The sequence below is a fragment of the Ursus arctos genome, unplaced genomic scaffold, assembly GCF_023065955.2.
Source record: "Ursus arctos isolate Adak ecotype North America unplaced genomic scaffold, UrsArc2.0 scaffold_33, whole genome shotgun sequence".
In the NCBI taxonomy this organism is placed as follows: Eukaryota; Metazoa; Chordata; class Mammalia; order Carnivora; family Ursidae; genus Ursus; species Ursus arctos.
The window spans coordinates 24,501,898-24,518,323 of record NW_026623019.1 but is presented as its reverse complement, the minus strand read 5'-3'; the positions used below and the strand labels follow the sequence as shown (position 1 = coordinate 24,518,323).

General features: G+C 42.5%; 1 protein-coding gene across 2 annotated transcripts; it reads left to right on the top strand.

Moving 5' to 3' along the window:
• The first annotated feature begins 9,481 nt into the window (after positions 1 to 9,481).
• CUNH9orf153 (chromosome unknown C9orf153 homolog) lies at positions 9,482 to 14,996 on the top strand. 2 transcript variants are annotated; one of them, XM_057305688.1, is made up of 3 exons: positions 9,482 to 9,573; positions 10,590 to 11,097; positions 13,510 to 14,996. In XM_057305688.1, the coding sequence occupies exons 1-3, from the start codon at positions 9,508 to 9,510 to the stop codon at positions 13,755 to 13,757; spliced, it is 822 nt and encodes a 273-aa protein (XP_057161671.1). In that variant the 5' UTR covers positions 9,482 to 9,507; the 3' UTR covers positions 13,758 to 14,996. The 2 variants fall into 2 exon arrangements, with proteins under 2 accessions (XP_057161671.1, XP_026374525.2); XM_026518740.4 differs by lacking the exon at positions 13,510 to 14,996 and having other exon boundaries at positions 9,489 to 9,573; positions 10,590 to 11,400.
• The last annotated feature ends 1,430 nt before the right edge of the window (positions 14,997 to 16,426 follow it).

Genomic DNA, 16,426 nt, shown 5'->3' with positions numbered 1-16,426 from the left:
ATTCATACTAAGTAGGGAAACAAGTCCTATCTCCATGAACAGATAGCTCCCCTGTAGGCTGCGGAGGACGAACCATACTACTGTAGTGAGACCCTGCGTCAGCCTTGTCTTGTAGTTTCTCTATTCTGACGCTTTCCCATCCGAGGCCTTGCTGGCCCCTGCAAGAACTGGCCCTCCCTGGGTTAACCAATTCCTTGAGCCAGTAAACCACCTGTCTGTGAGTGTGCCTTTCCAATGCAAACCAACCCATCCCAACCCCCAGCCACCTCCTCCATCAGGCTTTCACCCTCTGAGCCACTACCCACCTGCCCTATGACCCAGACCAGGTGTCAGACACCAGGGGAGAGCCCCCAGGGCCCAGAGCCTGCTGAAACTATCCAAACTCGTTTCTGAACCTGCTGGTCCTGTCCCACCAGTTCCTTCCGGCAGAAACCAGCAGGGGCGCTGGCTCACATTTCCCACCCCCACCTGCCTCCGGATGGACCCTGGTGCTTCCCGGTGCGGTCCCCCAGGCATGGCAAGCTCCCTCTTGGGAACTGTGAGTAACTCTTTTCAATGGCGGTCGTCTCCTTGTCTGTTGGCCTTAGCCTCAGATTTTCCAGTAATACACTATACAGTTGACCCTTGAACACCATGAGTTTGAATTGTGTGGATCCCCTTATATGCAGATTTTTAAAAACGTTCTTACTAGAATTCAATTTAGTTAACATATAGTGTATTATTAGTTTCAGGGGTAGAGTTTAGTGATTCATCAGTTGCATATAATATCCAGTGCTCATTACATCAAGTGCCCTCCTTAGTGCCCATCACCTCTCCCCTCCAGCAACCCTCAGTTTGTTTCCTATAGTTCAGCGTCTCCTATGGTTTGCCTTCCTCTCAATTTTCATCTTATTTTATTTTTCCTTTCCTTCCGCTGTGTTCATCTGTTTTGTTCCTTAAATTCCACCTGTGAGTGAAATCATACGGTATGTGTCTTTCTCTGACTTACTTCACGTAGCATAGTACCCTCCAGTTCCATCCATGTCGTTGCAAATGCAGATTTTTTAAAATAGAAATACAGTACAGTGCTGTGAATGTATTTTTCTCTTCCTTATGATTTTCTTCTCTCTAGCTTATTTTATTATAAGAATACAGTCTATAATAGATGGAACATATAAAATCTGTGTTAATCAACTGTTAGTTTTTGATAAGGCTTTCGGTCAACAGTAAGCTCTTAGTAGTTAAGTTTTTCAAGGAGTCACAGGTTACACACGGATTTTCCACCATGTGGTGAGTCGCCACCCCTAATCCTTGCGTTGTTCAAGGATCAACTGTATTTTAAAATAAGCCCTCATGGACGGCCCAAGGCTGAGAGGAGTCCTAACTGTTAGAATCTGTCCCCACAGCAGCAGAGCCACTGTGGTCTCCCTTCCACAACCAAAACAAAGCCATAGCTGCTACCCGGAAATAAATGAGGCTCCCCCACCTGGAGAAGAAGGGATAGATACCCCCAGGCAGGTCAGCTCCACGCAAAACCTGGAGCAAGGAGTCTCAATTTTCTCATGGTATCTTTCCCATCCCCAAACAGGAGGGCGGGGGGTGGGGGGGTCTCGCTGCCAGGGCTGGGGGAGAGCACATTGAATTATAGGGTTGAAGCAGAAATTAGAACATATTCTTACAAATAATGTAAGGGAACAACCATAATGGCCAGAGGCATACTGGATGAGTTGGTGGACTTTTCATGAGAAATCGTTAGTGAAAGAACAAGATGCAGAATGTGTTCTCAGTTCTGTAAACAATTACCATGAATCTTATATGCATGAGTGTGCATATACAGCAATATAGGTATATAAGCACGGAGAAACATAAACTTAATTATACAGGATACCTGATGAAGAGGTTAATGAAAGAAGGTAGTGGAAAGGGGAAGGAGCAATAAAGAAAAGCAAATAAAAACACACTGAAAAATGCATGTGTGACAAGATCATATTTATGGACAATAGCATAATCCCTAAAAATCTAGGTTCTTGGGGGCACCTGGCTGGCTCAGTGGGTAGAGCATGCAACTCTTGATCTCAGAGTCATGAGTTTGAGACCCACGTTGGGGGGTAGAGTTTACTTAAAAAAATAATTTAAAAAATTTTTTAAAAATATTCTGAAGTTCTGAATTAGAACTGCATGGTTAAATCCCAGATTTACTACTTCTAACCCTGTTATGTTGGGCAAAGTGCTCTTCCTCCCTATACCTCAACTTCCTGATCTGTAAAATGGAGATTATAATTGTATTTATGTCAAAGAGCTGTTGAGAGGATTATATGGAATAATTCATTCAAGTTCTTAGGACCATGTCTGGCACACAGAGTAAGTGTTCGCCAAACACTTAGCTAGTATTCGTAGCCATTACTAATGGTCAGTACCTCAGTTTGTATGCCCTGGTGCTTCTGTTAGCTCTAGGACACAGCTCAGAGCACTGACCTACTCCATCATCACATATGCCGAGCCCTGGTGCTTCTGTTAGCTCTAGGACACAGCTCAGAGCACTGACCTACTCCATCATCACATATGCCGAGCCCTGGTGCTTCTGTTAGCTCTAGGACACAGCTCAGAGCACTGACCTACTCCATCATCACATATGCCGAGCCCTGGTGCTTCTGTTAGCTCTAGGACACAGCTCAGAGCACTGACCTACTCCATCATCACATATGCCGAGCCCTGGTGCTTCTGTTAGCTCTAGGACACAGCTCAGAGCACTGACCTACTCCATCATCACATATGCTGAGCCCAAATGCTGCTGTAAATTACAACCACCCAGGTTCCCTTCTACAGGCGCCATGCAGACCACTGCCCATCTGTTCACACAGTTCTTCTTCAAGCAGGTCACAATATAATTGACCCATTTGGGGAGTTCTGTCTTTTCAGTGGTTTCCTTTTAAAAACAGCTTTATTGGGGATATATTTTATTTACAATAAAATGTATTCCTTTGAGTACACAAGTCAGTGGCTTTTAATACATTTACAGAGTTGTTCAACCATCACGGATCTGATTTAAGAACTTTTCTTTGCATTTATTTAGAAAGATTTTATTTATTTGTTTGAGAGGGAGATAACAAGAGAAAGAGAGAGAGAGAGAGAGAGAGTGCACGAGCCGCTTGAAGGGCAGAGGGAGAAGCAGACTCCCCACTGAGAGGGGAGCCTGCTCAGGGGCTCCATCCCAGGACCCAAGGATCCTGACCTGAGAGCAAGGCAGACTTAACCGGCTAAGCTGGTTATCAGATCCCCTATCAGGTCCATTTTAAAAACAATGAGATCCTTTGGAACCATCACTTTAGTCTTTCTTTTTATCGGGGATTGCGTTGCTCTTTTTGCTGGTAATCCATTTACGCCTGCAGCTTTCTACTTCGCCTTTGGTTTTATCCTGGGGTTCTCCTAGAGCTTTTCTAGGCCACAGATGACTAACAAAGGGTTTATGTCTGGCTCCAGGGATTTTTTTGTCCATCCGGAGCAGAATCGGAAAGACATACAAGGAATGCACCCATCCTCCCAGGCTGGAGTTTCTGAAGCGCGAGCGCAGAGCCGGCGCACAGCGCCCAGGGCGGGCCAGCAGGGGGTGGGGCTCGCTCAGCGGGGCGCCACTGTCCCCAGGCCACAGCCCGCCCCCGCCCCCGCCCCGAACCCCCAGCAGAAAGCCCGGGCCCACCAGGAGAACTTTTCTATGGTCCCCAAAAGAAACCTGGTGTCGGTTTGCATTCACTCGCAGCTCCCACCTGCAGCCCTACGTAATCACGGATCGTTTCTTTGCTTTTGAATTAGAGCCCTGTCCCTTCAGCTGTGGGCTGAGCTGTGGGGACACCAGGAGCTATCTCCCCTGGATCCCCTGCCCTAACTCCTCTGCCAGACATTATGAGCAGTCCCCCATGATGTGCATTTTCCACGGATAACTGCCTCTAGCCATTTCTTTATTTTTCCCAAAACTGACCTTCAAATGTTCTTTTAATTGCAAAATAAATGCTTATGGTAAAATGCATAGAGCACAAAGAATCCTAAGAAGGAATACAAATTATCCAAAATCAATCCTACACACGGATAGAGCGACTGTTAAGATTTTTAGGTGAATGGGAGCCTGGGTGGCTCAGTCCGTTAAGCATCTGACTCTTGATTTCCGCTGGGGGAGTTGGGTCAAGATTCTCTCTCCCTCTTCCTCTGCGCCACCCCCCCCCCCCCCGCCCCTCGTGCTCTTTCTCTCTCTCTTTCTAAAATAAATCTTAAAAATTTTTTCTTAAAAATTTTTAGGTGAACCATATATGATTTTTTAGTGAAACAGGGTCATATCACCAATATCCTTTTTAGAATCTTTTTGCTTAATAACTTTCCTGTTATTAAATATTTCTATATAACAATGATTTTTCCGATTTGTTAGGTTATGAGCTCAGCATTGGACGTTTAGGTTGTTTCCCATTTGTCTTCTATTCTATATAACACTCTATTGAATGTGTTGAAAATACATTTATACACACCTCTCTGTTGTCTGTTACATCACTCCTGTCATCCAACTGAGAATGCTTCCATTTTTTATTGTAATAATTCATGAAAGACAAATTTTCAAATGGGAACAGTAAAAGTTACACTCTAACCCAAACTCCTGGGGACTACCTCTGTTGGGATATATCCTTGGAGATTTTACAATGAATATATGAGCTCCTATAATATATACATATATATATCATATTGTGCATATGGTTCTACTATTCACGTGTTTGTTTAATGAGGAACAAAGTTTTATTAGTTTCAGGTGTCCCAATATAGCGATTCAGCAATCCTATACGTTACTCAGTGCTTATCATGATAAGTATACCCTTGATCCCATCACCTATTTCCCCCTTCCCCCACCCCACCTCCTGTCTGATAACCATCAGTTTGTTCTTTATAATTAAGAGTCTATTTCTTGGTTCGTCTCTCTCCCTTTTCCCCCCCCCTTTGCTCGTTTGTTTTGTTTCTTACATTCCCCATGAGTGAAATCATATGGTCTTTGTCTTTTCCTTACTGACCCATTTCACTTTGCATCATAGTCTCTAGTTCCAGCCATGTTGTTGCAAATGACCAGATTTCATTCTTTGCTGTGTGTAAAGAATATTCCATTGTGTATACATACACCGCATCTTTATCCGTTCATCAGTTGATGAATGCTTGGGCTGCTTCCACGTCTTGGCTATTGTAAATACTGCTGCTGTAAACGTAAGGGTGCGTGTATCCCTTTGAATTCGTATTTTTGTATTTGGGGGTAAATACCTAGTAGTGTGATTGCTGGATCATAGGGTAGCTCTATTTTTAACGTTATGAAGAACCTCCATACTGTTTTCCAGAGTGGCCGCACCAGTTTGCATTCGCACCAACAGTGCACAAGGGTTCCTTTTTCTCCACATCCTTGTCAACACCTGTTGTTTCTTGTGTTGTTGATTTTAGCCATTCCGACAGGTGTGAGGTGATATTGTAGTTTTGATTTGTGTTTCCCTGGTGATCAGTGATGATAGTATCTTTCCATGTGTCTGTTGGCCATCTGCATGTCTTCCTTGGAGAAATGTCCGTGAATGTCTTCTGCTCATTTTTAAATTGGATTATTTGTTTTTTGGGTGTTGAGTTGCATAAGTTCTTTGTATATTTTGGATACTAATATAAAACTAATATAAAGATATTTATGGTTTTAGTCCATATTTAGGTCTTTAATCCATTTTGAGTTTATTTTTGTGTATGGTGTAAGAAATTGGTCCAGTTTCATTCTTTTGCATATTGCTGTCCTGTTTTCCCAACACTATTTGTTGAAGAGACTGTCTTTTTCCCATTGGATATTCTTTCCTGCTTTGTTGAAGATTATTCCCACCAACATGTGGTGGTTCCAATTTCTCTAAATCCTTGCCAACACTTGTTATTATCTGTCTTTTTTTAAAAAAAGATTTTATTTATTTGACAGAGAGAGAGACAGTGAGAGAGGGAACACAAGCAGAGGGAGTGGAAGAGGGAGAAACAGGCTTCCTGCTGAGCAGGGAGCCTGATGTGGGGCTCAATCCCAGGACCCTGGGCTCATGACCTGAGCCGAAGGCAGACATTTAATGAATGAGCCACTCAGTCGCCCCATTATTATCTGTCTTTATTATAGCCATCCTAGTGGGAGTGAAAGATATCTTATTGTGGTTTAAGTTTGCATTTTCCTGGTGGTTCATGATGTTGAGTATCTCTCCACATGTTTATCAGTCATGTGTGTATCTTCTTTGCAGAAATCTCTATTCAAATCTGTTGCCCATTTTTAAATCAAGTTATTTGTCTCTGTGTTGTGGAGTTGTGTTCTTTGTACATTCTGGACACAAGTCACTTGTCAGATGCATGATTTACAAGCATTTTCTCCCGTTCTGTGAGTTGTCTTTTCAGTTTTGTCAGGGTATCTTTGGAAGCCCAGAAATTTTAATTGATGAAGTTCCAATTTATCTGTTGTTTCATTCTTTTGCTTGTACAATCGGTGTTGTATCCAAGAAACCACTGCCTACCCCAAGATCCTGAAAATTTACTCCCATGTTTGTACAGGAGCTTTATATTTTTTTAAAGATTTTATTTATTTATTTATTTATTTGAGAGAGAGAGAGAGAGAGAGAGAGAGTGAGTGTGAGTAGAGGGAGGGACAGAGGGAGAAGTAGGCTCCTCGTTGAGCAGGGACCCCAATGTGGGACTGATCCCAGAACCCTGGGATTATGACCTGAGCCGAAGGCAGACCCTTAACTGACTGAGCCACCCAGGTTCCCCCTTATAAGAATTTTATAGTTTTACCCCTTACGTTCAGGTCCATGATCCATTTTACGTTAATTTCAATGCATTGATTGAGGTAGGGGTCCAACTTCATTCTGGGTGGCTCAGTAGATTAAGCATCTGACTCTTGATCTCAGGGTCATGAGATTGAGCCCCCACATGGGGCTCTGTGCTGGTCATAGAGCCTACTTTTACAAAAAAATAAATGAATAAGAGTTGAGATGGATGAAAATGAGGACTGTAAAAACTGCATTAGAATTGATGATTAAGAAGTCAATATTGCCTTCAAGAATTCAATTTTGGGGGGTGTCTGACGGGCTCAGGCAGAAGAGCATGTGACTCTTGATCTCAGGGTTTTGAGTTTGAGCCCCAAGTTGGGTGTAGAGATTACTAAAAAAAAAAAAAAAAAAAAAAAAGAATTATTCCTGGTGATTGTCAGACAATGACTTGTCTGGCTCCAGCCAAGGGCATTAAGTGAAAAAGTCAGCATTAGAGTGGATAAGAGCATCTTTGGCTAGTGATCTATTATAAGATTCTGATTCCTGACCCTTCGACAAGAGGGAGGTGTCCTCCATAGTAATTCTGCAAAGAGAATCACCAGGAATCTAACCTTCCTAGTGTCCCACTCCCTGTTGTCAATCTCATTGTAATGAAATGAGTACAAATTTGTCAGATACTGCTTTGAATATATGCCCATAGGGTTGCAGGATTGGCCACTGAAGTTGGAAATCCTTTATCTGCATCAGTAATTCTGATTAAAGTTCAGCATATGTGTATAGCAGGGGCTTAAAAGTCAAGCCCTCTTTAGGGGGTGGAGAAGGGAGAAAAATGTATTGTCCATTGGTCCTGGGAAAAGGCAGCCCTCTCATGGTGGGTGGCACCACTGGAAGACAGAGGTAATGGCTGCCCAGGGGACAAGGAGAGGTTTTAGATGAAGCAAGTTAGAGAAATATTTTCCTTTTCAAGAACTAACAAAAGGAAAGTACAGTAAAAAAAAAAAAAAAAAAAAGGAGAACACAATCAAGTCTTATTTTAACTGGTCAGCGGTAGACATATCTATGAAGCCACTGTGAAAACGTAGGAAAGGGGGTCGTCATGCTGCATTATATTGCTTTTTTTGGGTCATATATATTGATATAGTGTACTCACTAGTGACTGTAATATATTTGGATATCAGTATATCCAAGTAATAGGTAGATGATAGATGATAGATAGATAGATAGATAGATAGATATCCCAGAATGAATACATATTAGTTTTTTTCCTTCTTCCCAAGCAAAATAGAAAAACCCGGAATGAATATAAATATATTTATATACAAATGCATTCATTCTGGGTTTTTCTGTTTTGCTTGGTAAAGAAGAAGAACCTAATTGATTTTCTTCATCCCGAACACCAAGAGTATCGTTGGTTGATCTCTGATACTCATCCCAATTATTGCGGTTACCAGTCTGGATACAGTGGTACCCAGGAAGATATTTTCCCTTATACATTCCCTTATCTCCAACAGAGGATTCACTGGAATAAATTAAACCAAGAATGTGAAGTATTGTGGGATTTATCTGCTATTTATTGCTATGTAACAGTCCACTCAAACTTTAGTGTCTTGAAACACCTATAATTCATTATTTGCCATAATTGGGAGTTGGCTGGCGTAGCTGGCTGGCTGTTGTTCTCCACTTGGGATCGTCTGGAGTTGCTCAGGCAGGTGATTCAAGATGTCCTCACGTACATGTCTAGTGGTTGGCACTGACTCTCAGCTCCCCATGGGGTTCCCAGAAGGGTCGCTGGCCCTCTTTGCGTGGTGGCTTGGGATTCCAAGAGTGTGAAGAGAAGCTGCAAAGCTTACTGCCTGGGCTCTGGCACTCCCACTCATGCTGCCGGTCAAAGACAAGCCTAAAGCCAGCCCAGGGTCACAGGTGGGAGCAGACCGGGGCACCTGTGTGGCTCAGTCAGTTGAGCACCCAACTCCTAATTTTGGCTCAGGTCATGGTCTCAGGGTGGTGGGATCAAGCCCCACCTCAGGCTCCACACTCAGTGCGGGGTCTGCTTGAGATTCTGTCTCCCTGTCCCTGTGCCCCTCCCCCCACTTCCTCTCTCACTCTCTAAATAAATAAAATCTTTTTTAAAAATGTGGGAGCCTCCTGAACTGCCACTTCCTGATGAGACCAGTTGTAAAGATTCTGCGGACATCTCTGACTCCTCGCAAAGGGATTAAACACAATTCCATCTGTAAAATGCTTCCTGGCACATTTGGCTCAAAGCAAATTAGTTCAAAATGCTCATCGTTGTTATTGTTTTATTAGCCTTTTCCTCCTAAATTAAAAGCACTTTTCCTGGGTAAGGAATAAGGGAGTTTTTCTTTAGATGAACTGGAAGTTATCAAAATAGGTAAGACAAAAAAAAATATGTAAGACAAAAATATGAAACAACCATATAGGATTCTTTGAACTAATATTAAATGCCTGAGCATATATGCCATATACGAATTTGAGGTGTTTCAGGGAAAATATTTGGTTGGCATATGAGTAATTTGATAGACCTACGGTCAGAAGAAAACAAAAGAAAACTTAAAATAGTATACAATTTTAGAAGTGTCCCGCTTACAAAGTTCTGGGGACGTGAAGAGTATTACCCATCCCCCACCCCCCTGCCTGGGACTTTGCTGGATTGTTGATCTTTCACTTCTTCTCTTCTATTGCTTTCTCAGGAATTAGAGAATAAAGTCCCCTCATAATGTTTCTCGGTAGTGACCCCAATCCCGATGAAGACGGGACAGTGGCAGAGTCTCCCGGATGTTCGGTACGTGCTCACGCTTCTGTAATACTCTAGGCGGGAAACTTGACCTTCAAAAATTGTGACAGTTTGCGCTACCAAATCCCCGGTGGCGTAGTTGGGGGGCCCCAGGGAATATGAACATTCCACTTCCCTGATTCACGCTCTTTTGTCACAGTGAAATGCAACACTTCCACGGGCAGGTAAGTTCGAGAGCTAAGTTGTTTTCAAGGTAATGGCAGTCATTGGAAAAGGCCATTCACCCACCTTAGTGCACTTGGCATTTGTTGCTCTTGCCCAGAACGGCCTAGGATAGAAGGGAACTGCATTGGGCTAATGATCCCAATTTGGGCTCTCACTTTGACCTTTCTGGCCTTCCAATTGAATGGCCTAAGAAGATTCTTAGGAATAATGGAATTAGTAGGCAAGATGGTCTAGAAAATGAGATTTTCTTCCTTCAGGATAGGATTTTAGATAAGGAAGGTACCCTGAGGAAATCTTTATTTTCTTCTCTGCCAACAGCTCTTCCCCAAAACTCCGCAAATGTAACTATTTGCTTTGGTAAAATACCCTAGTGAATAAGGACTATTCTAGCTTCCTTTGCACTGCATTCTTGAACATTCTCAGCCCTTTGGACACCAGGATGCAGCCTTGATACCTGCATTATCTGGCTCTCTTTCTTTCTTAAAAGAAATGTAACCTTACTCAAAACAAAGGTTGCAACCCTCCACAGCTCTCTTTCTCGCTCCATGGCAGTTCATCGTACTTAACATTGGAAAGATCTTACAGACTTTAGGGTCCAAGTCTAATGGGCCCATTTCATGGTTTAAGTGATGCGTCTACATAATACCCCTTTCTGGAGAGGACTGTGAGATTCGACATTGCCACTACTAACTTGGGTTCCCTAGGCAGAGGTATCGTCCAAAGACAGATGCTTCTGTTTTCATTGTTACTTGGTATCCTTTCTGTTCCATGGTGCGCGGGTCTACCAGGCAATTAGATTTTCATCCAGTCTCATGACTTCCCACCTTTTTCCCCCACAGCTGCCAGAATTGTATGCTTTTGCTAAGGATTTTAATAAAGAGAGCAAGAAATCAAATCTCCTAAAAACTCACAGTATTTCACCTAGTGAAGCTCGGAAAATGCTTAGTCAAAACCTGAATGCCATGTCGCTCACCAGTGGAACTGATGGTGTGAGGGAAGAAGACCTCCAGCCTGTTTTCGCGTGCAAGCTGGTGAGAAAAGAAGAGGAGAAACCAGACTCTATGACCGAACTGCTGTACCGAAGCTTGTTGACCAGCTCTCTCTCTCCGGTGGAGAGACTCACCAGATCCCAGCAGAGGCTCCTTCAGTGTGGGATTCCTCCACCCGCACACACTTTTCCCTATGAGATTCTCATCGATCACTCCAAATCTTTGTCACCGTTCCCCGTCCCCGTAGACGAGAAGACTCACAGTGCCAACCTATTACACATGCTGGGCATTTCCAGAATCAGGCCAGAAAATTTCATCTTTGAAGACAAAATTGCTAAGTACTTCTTAGTTGATCCAGGTAATCTAAACAGATGAGGCTATGTGGGGGAAAATTCATGGAAATCTTACTGCCAAGTTTACCGAGGTTACAAGAGCCGAAATAGTCCAGCAGTGACCCATGGGAATCTTGCAGTCCTGGGGCTCGTGGCTGATGTGCTTGCTGCCTACAGTGCCAACGTGAGGTAGAGAACAGAGACTCGAATGTTCCAGGGTCCAATCTCAGGTCCAGTCTCGCAATGGAGTATTATGGATGTGGTACTTAAAGTAACCTTTATAAAATTAGTTAGACTTGGACACTAAGTCAGCCGTAACTATTATGAGCTTAGCCAAATATTTACTGAATAATGGCTTCTTTTTCTTTTTTTTTTTTTTTAAGATTTTATTTATTTATTCGACAGAGATAGAGACAGCCAACGAGAGAGGGAACACAAGCAGGGGGAGTGGGAGAGGAAGAAGCAGGCTCACAGCGGAGGAGCCTGATGTGGGGCTCGATCCCACAACGCCAGGATCACGCCCTGAGCCGAAGGCAGACGCTTAACCGCTGTGCCACCCAGGCGCCCCTATTTTTCTTAAGTATCTTGGCTTTAGTGCAGTTGAGAGGGGTGTTTTTAGATATTTTTTCAGGAATTTTTACCCTTTCTTTATTGATACATTGCTACAAACAACAAGAGGAAACTCCTCCCTTCAGTTCTGACACTTTAAGAGGAAGCTGTTCCTTAAGAAACAAAGATTATTCAGAGAAAGTTAAAAATATATAATATATATGATGGTGAGTTTCAATGAGAAGGAGGTGTCTTGTAAGATCTTCATTTTCCTTAATTTGAGGGAGGTAATAATTTGTCTTTCTATGTAGCTGTAAAAAAATAGATTAAGTCAGTGAAGTAAAATATTTGAACCTTTCTGAAGTAGGTTCTTGACTCATATTTGAAGTAGGTTCTTGACTCAATATTTGCATAGCAAATATTTTGACAGCACCCTTTTTATACTAAAAGTAGTGGGAGAGACAGAGGGACAAATTCAAAGGCATGGATTGGTTACTCTGCTCACATTTGGTCTAAAATGCTGGACCAGTCTTTGCTGTAACTCCCCACACTGATATCTTAACAGAGTCTAATGCAGGTTTAAAATCCTGATAGAGGGGCGCCTGGGTGGCACAGCGGTTAAGCACCTGCCTTCGGCTTAGGGCGTGATCCCGGCGATCTGGGATCGAGCCCCACATCAGGCTCCTCCACTATGAGCCTGCTTCTTCCTCTCCCACTCCCCCTGCTTGTGTTCCCTCTCTTGCTGGCTGTCTCTATCTCTGTCAAATAAATAAATAAAATCTTTAAAAAAAATTTTTAAAAAAATAAAATCCTGATAGAGTTATACTTTGTGTGTTATGGAGCCCAGGCAGAAGTAGAAATCAAGGCAAATGTAGGAATGGTCTACATAATCCACAGAAGTGCATTAGGTAAATCTGGGACCAGAGAGGAAAAAGCATGGAAAGTATTAGGAATCAGTAAGTACTGCCAAAGAGCCTATTGAAAAAGTACTGAGGGCTTTGGATATCTGATAGGATGTTTATGGTTTTGCAACCCGCAAGAGCTAAATTGTCCTTTCTTCCCAACGCATGGCTTGTCTCCTGGCTACCTAACTTCTAGAGGTCTCTCTTGTGGCCTTCCAGATTCTGTTGGAGTTTCTTCTCTGTCTTCATGACCTCATTTCCTCAAATCCTATAGGCAGAATTTCAAGTACACATCCTGTCTATTCAAGGAATATGTGTGAAGCCAGGTAGGCACCCATATGAAAAATATCCAGTAATTTCTTAGGTTTAATTGGTATTGCAACACTTCATCTTTTACTCTCCTCATTGCCCAGTATTACTATCATGTTGTCAGCCAGCCAGTCCCTAAAGCCTGACTTTCCATGGTTCATTGGCTTCTTAAAGGGATTGTGATAACCAGTGATACCCCAAGTTGGTAGGTCCTGAAAGAGTAGCTAGTCTCTGCCCTTTATATCCAGGACTTTCACCAGCATCTTGGAAGAAATGACACTCGCAACCTATGTACTTCTGACTAGTCTTTGTCCTTGTTTTAAGCCCTCATTAAGATCCTTTTAGCCTCCCTCTTGATCTTGGTGCTCTGTAGATCTCTGCATTTGTCCATTATTGGTATCCAGGCACTGAATGGGAGCCCCTCCACCTGCTACGGCCCTGCAGTGTCCACTCCAGCCCCGTTAGCCAGGCCCACCCGGTTTCCCATTTGGAGACGACTTTAGACCACATGAACACCATACGTGCCCCCTTCATTTATAAAGCTCTAGAAACAGCTTTCTACCAGAAGGGGGGACACTCAAGTTCATCAAAGGTTCATTCTGTCCATGAAGCATCTCTGAATAACTGAAGATTAAATAACGCCTTCATGTAATTCTTTGAAAATATGATTCTTTGCAGAAAAACAATTCATGGATCTGAGGGATCTGGAATGGAGGTACTACAAGGGGCTTGTGTCGTGGAAGCACAGTACTTCCGATTCATTCATAGACATAAATTACAACAGTGAGAAGAGATTTGTGGAGAGCCAGGAGATGCCTGGCGTCATTTACCCCCCTGTAGTTCGTAAGTCTTTAGTCATTTACCCTCAAGTTGATTATCCAAAAAAAAAAAAAAAAATGCAGCTCCTTCTTAAATTAAATATGTAGTTTATTAAAATATTTTGGATGTGGATTTTGTTTTTGAGAGCGCTGAACTTATATGTGAAAAGTAAAGAAGCAGATGGAACATAGGAACTGAGTCTATACAATATTCATGTAAAGTCCAAAATTAAACCCTTAATATAGAGAACAAGCTTCAGCTTGATCTGCTCATATAAGACCAGGTTTGCACCTGTGAAGCCCATCTGGACGAGGGGTGAGGCAGGTCTAGATCACGTGAAAAGTAAGGGCAACTGTGAAGGAGAACTACTAAGCTCTTAAGAATAGCCCTTTAAAATGTTCTACACATGAAGAAGTGTATTATCATTAAAAAAAAAAAAGTTGGCAAATTCAACAAATCAAAGAACTAATCCCTGAGGATCTAGAGATCAATCCGAGAACTTAAAAATAATATGTTAACTGCTTAAAGACATGAGGAAGGAAGTGGCATTTATAAAACGAGAATAGGGAGATTTGAAAAAAAACCAAATCGGAAATCTTGAAAGTGAAACATATAGTTACTGAAAGTAAAAAGAATAATCATCATAACCCTCAGTAAATTATCTTAATGGTATACCGATGTATCTTAAGAGAGAGGATTAACGACTTGAAAAAGCGCCAAGAGAGAAGTTTCCAGATCGTGGCACAGTAAGACAAAAGGAGTAAATTCTGGAAGAAGGATCGTGGAGGGTAGCATGAGACGTTTAGAACTATATCCAGTGGAAGTTGCAGAAGAAAAGAGGGTGAATGGTGATATGTGAAAATGAAATGACTGATGGTTTTCAAGAAATGAAGTGAATGAAAACTTGAATGGAAAAACCTCACTGAATGATTCGCAAGAAAATAAAAATAACTCTCTCCCCAGAAGCACCGTAGCAGAACTGCACCACAGTCAGCGAGGAAGGAAAACACAGCCTACGAAAGAGAGAACAACGGATTGCACACACACAGGTGGCAGATTGACAGGGCAGCTTCCGTTAACAATACATGTCAGAAGGTGATGGTGTCACCTACTCAAAATACTGAAGCGTGAAATTCACCACCCAGCCAGATGTTCCTCAAAGAGCAGGGTTAAAAGAAATACGTTTTAAAAAAAATGTAAAAGCCGAAACTGTTTACCACCCACAATCTCTTACTGAACAAACCACGAGCAAAGTACGTACTCTAGCAAGAACCCAGGGGGAGTGCAAGAAATAATGGTGAGCAAATAAATGACACTAATATATGTGTGTGATTGTGTAGTTACTAAAATATATTTCTGGAATCAAGTTGCTGGTATTTTATTTAGAAAGTCGGCTTCTTTCTGGGGCGCCTGGCTTAGTCGGAGGAGCGAGCAACCCTTGATTTCAGGGTTGTAAGTTCGCGCTCCACGCTGGAGGTAGAGATTATTTAAAACTAAAATCTTTTAAACACATTTTTTAAAAGAGGGGCGCCTGGGTGGCTCAGCCGGTTGAGCATCTGCCTTGGCTCGGGTCACGATCCCAGGGATCTGGGCTCACGCACTGCCTCGGGCTCCCTGCTCATAGGGGAGTCTGCTTCCCCCTCTCTTCTCCTCCATGCTCTCTGTTGCTATCTTTATCTCTCTCTCTGATAAATAAATAAAAGATTAAAATAAAATTAAATTAAAATAAGATAAAAGAAAAAAAATTAAAAAAGAAAATTTGCTTCCATTTAAGTTATTATTCTGTAGTTTCCTTTTTGGCATTATTTTTTAAAATCAGACTTTGCCCTCAGCATAGTGATATCTTCAGTGGTGAAACTGTCTAGAAATGGGCATGTGGGGGGTTTCTAGGGTGCTCATAATATTGTTTTTTTTCATCTGTGTGCCCAAGGGTGTTGAGCATACAAAAATTCCCCCAGCTCCCAGGGAGGAATGGCAGAGGGCGAGGGAGAAGCAGGCTCCCTCCTGAGCAGGGAGCCTGATGTGGGGCTCGATCCCAGGCCCCTGGGATCATGACCTGAGCCGAAGGCAGACGCTTAACCAGCTGAGCCACCCAGGTGCCCCTTTAATAAGCTTTTTTAGAAATTATAATATCACACAGATAATCACAAGTTGGATAAATTATAGCAAACTGAACATACCCATGGAACCAGCCCAGGTCGTGAACTGGAACACGGTCTACAAGCCTCTGTCCTAATCATGACAACATCCCTCCCCTCCGGAGGTGACCAGTAGTACCGTAGATTCATTTTGCCTATTTTTGCACTCTTTTATACAAATGTAAACACACATTCGAACATGTATACAACAGATTCTCTTGTATCTGGCTTCTTTCAGCGTTATGTTTGTAAAATGCATCTATGATTTGAATGTAGTTACCTGTCATTTTCATTGCTGTTCAGTATTCAGTTGTATGACTGTAGCCTGACTGATTTATCCAGTCTGCTGTTGATGAATATTTGGGTAATTTGCAGTTTAGGGTTATTACATATAAGGCTTTGCAATACCACCGGCCGGTTAGCAAGGTCTGGTTGCTAGGAAAGACTTACAGGACCCAAAGTCTGAATGCTTATAAGTCTCCAGTTTATTGCAGGAGAAGGATTTATTATGGCAAAGCATTAACATAAGGGTATGCATCACAGATGACAGCAAGGGGTCCAGAGGGACCAAACCCAGGCTCAAATTGTCCTCCGTCTCTAAGGACCATACTGGACACGCTCCTTTTCTCTATTCAGTA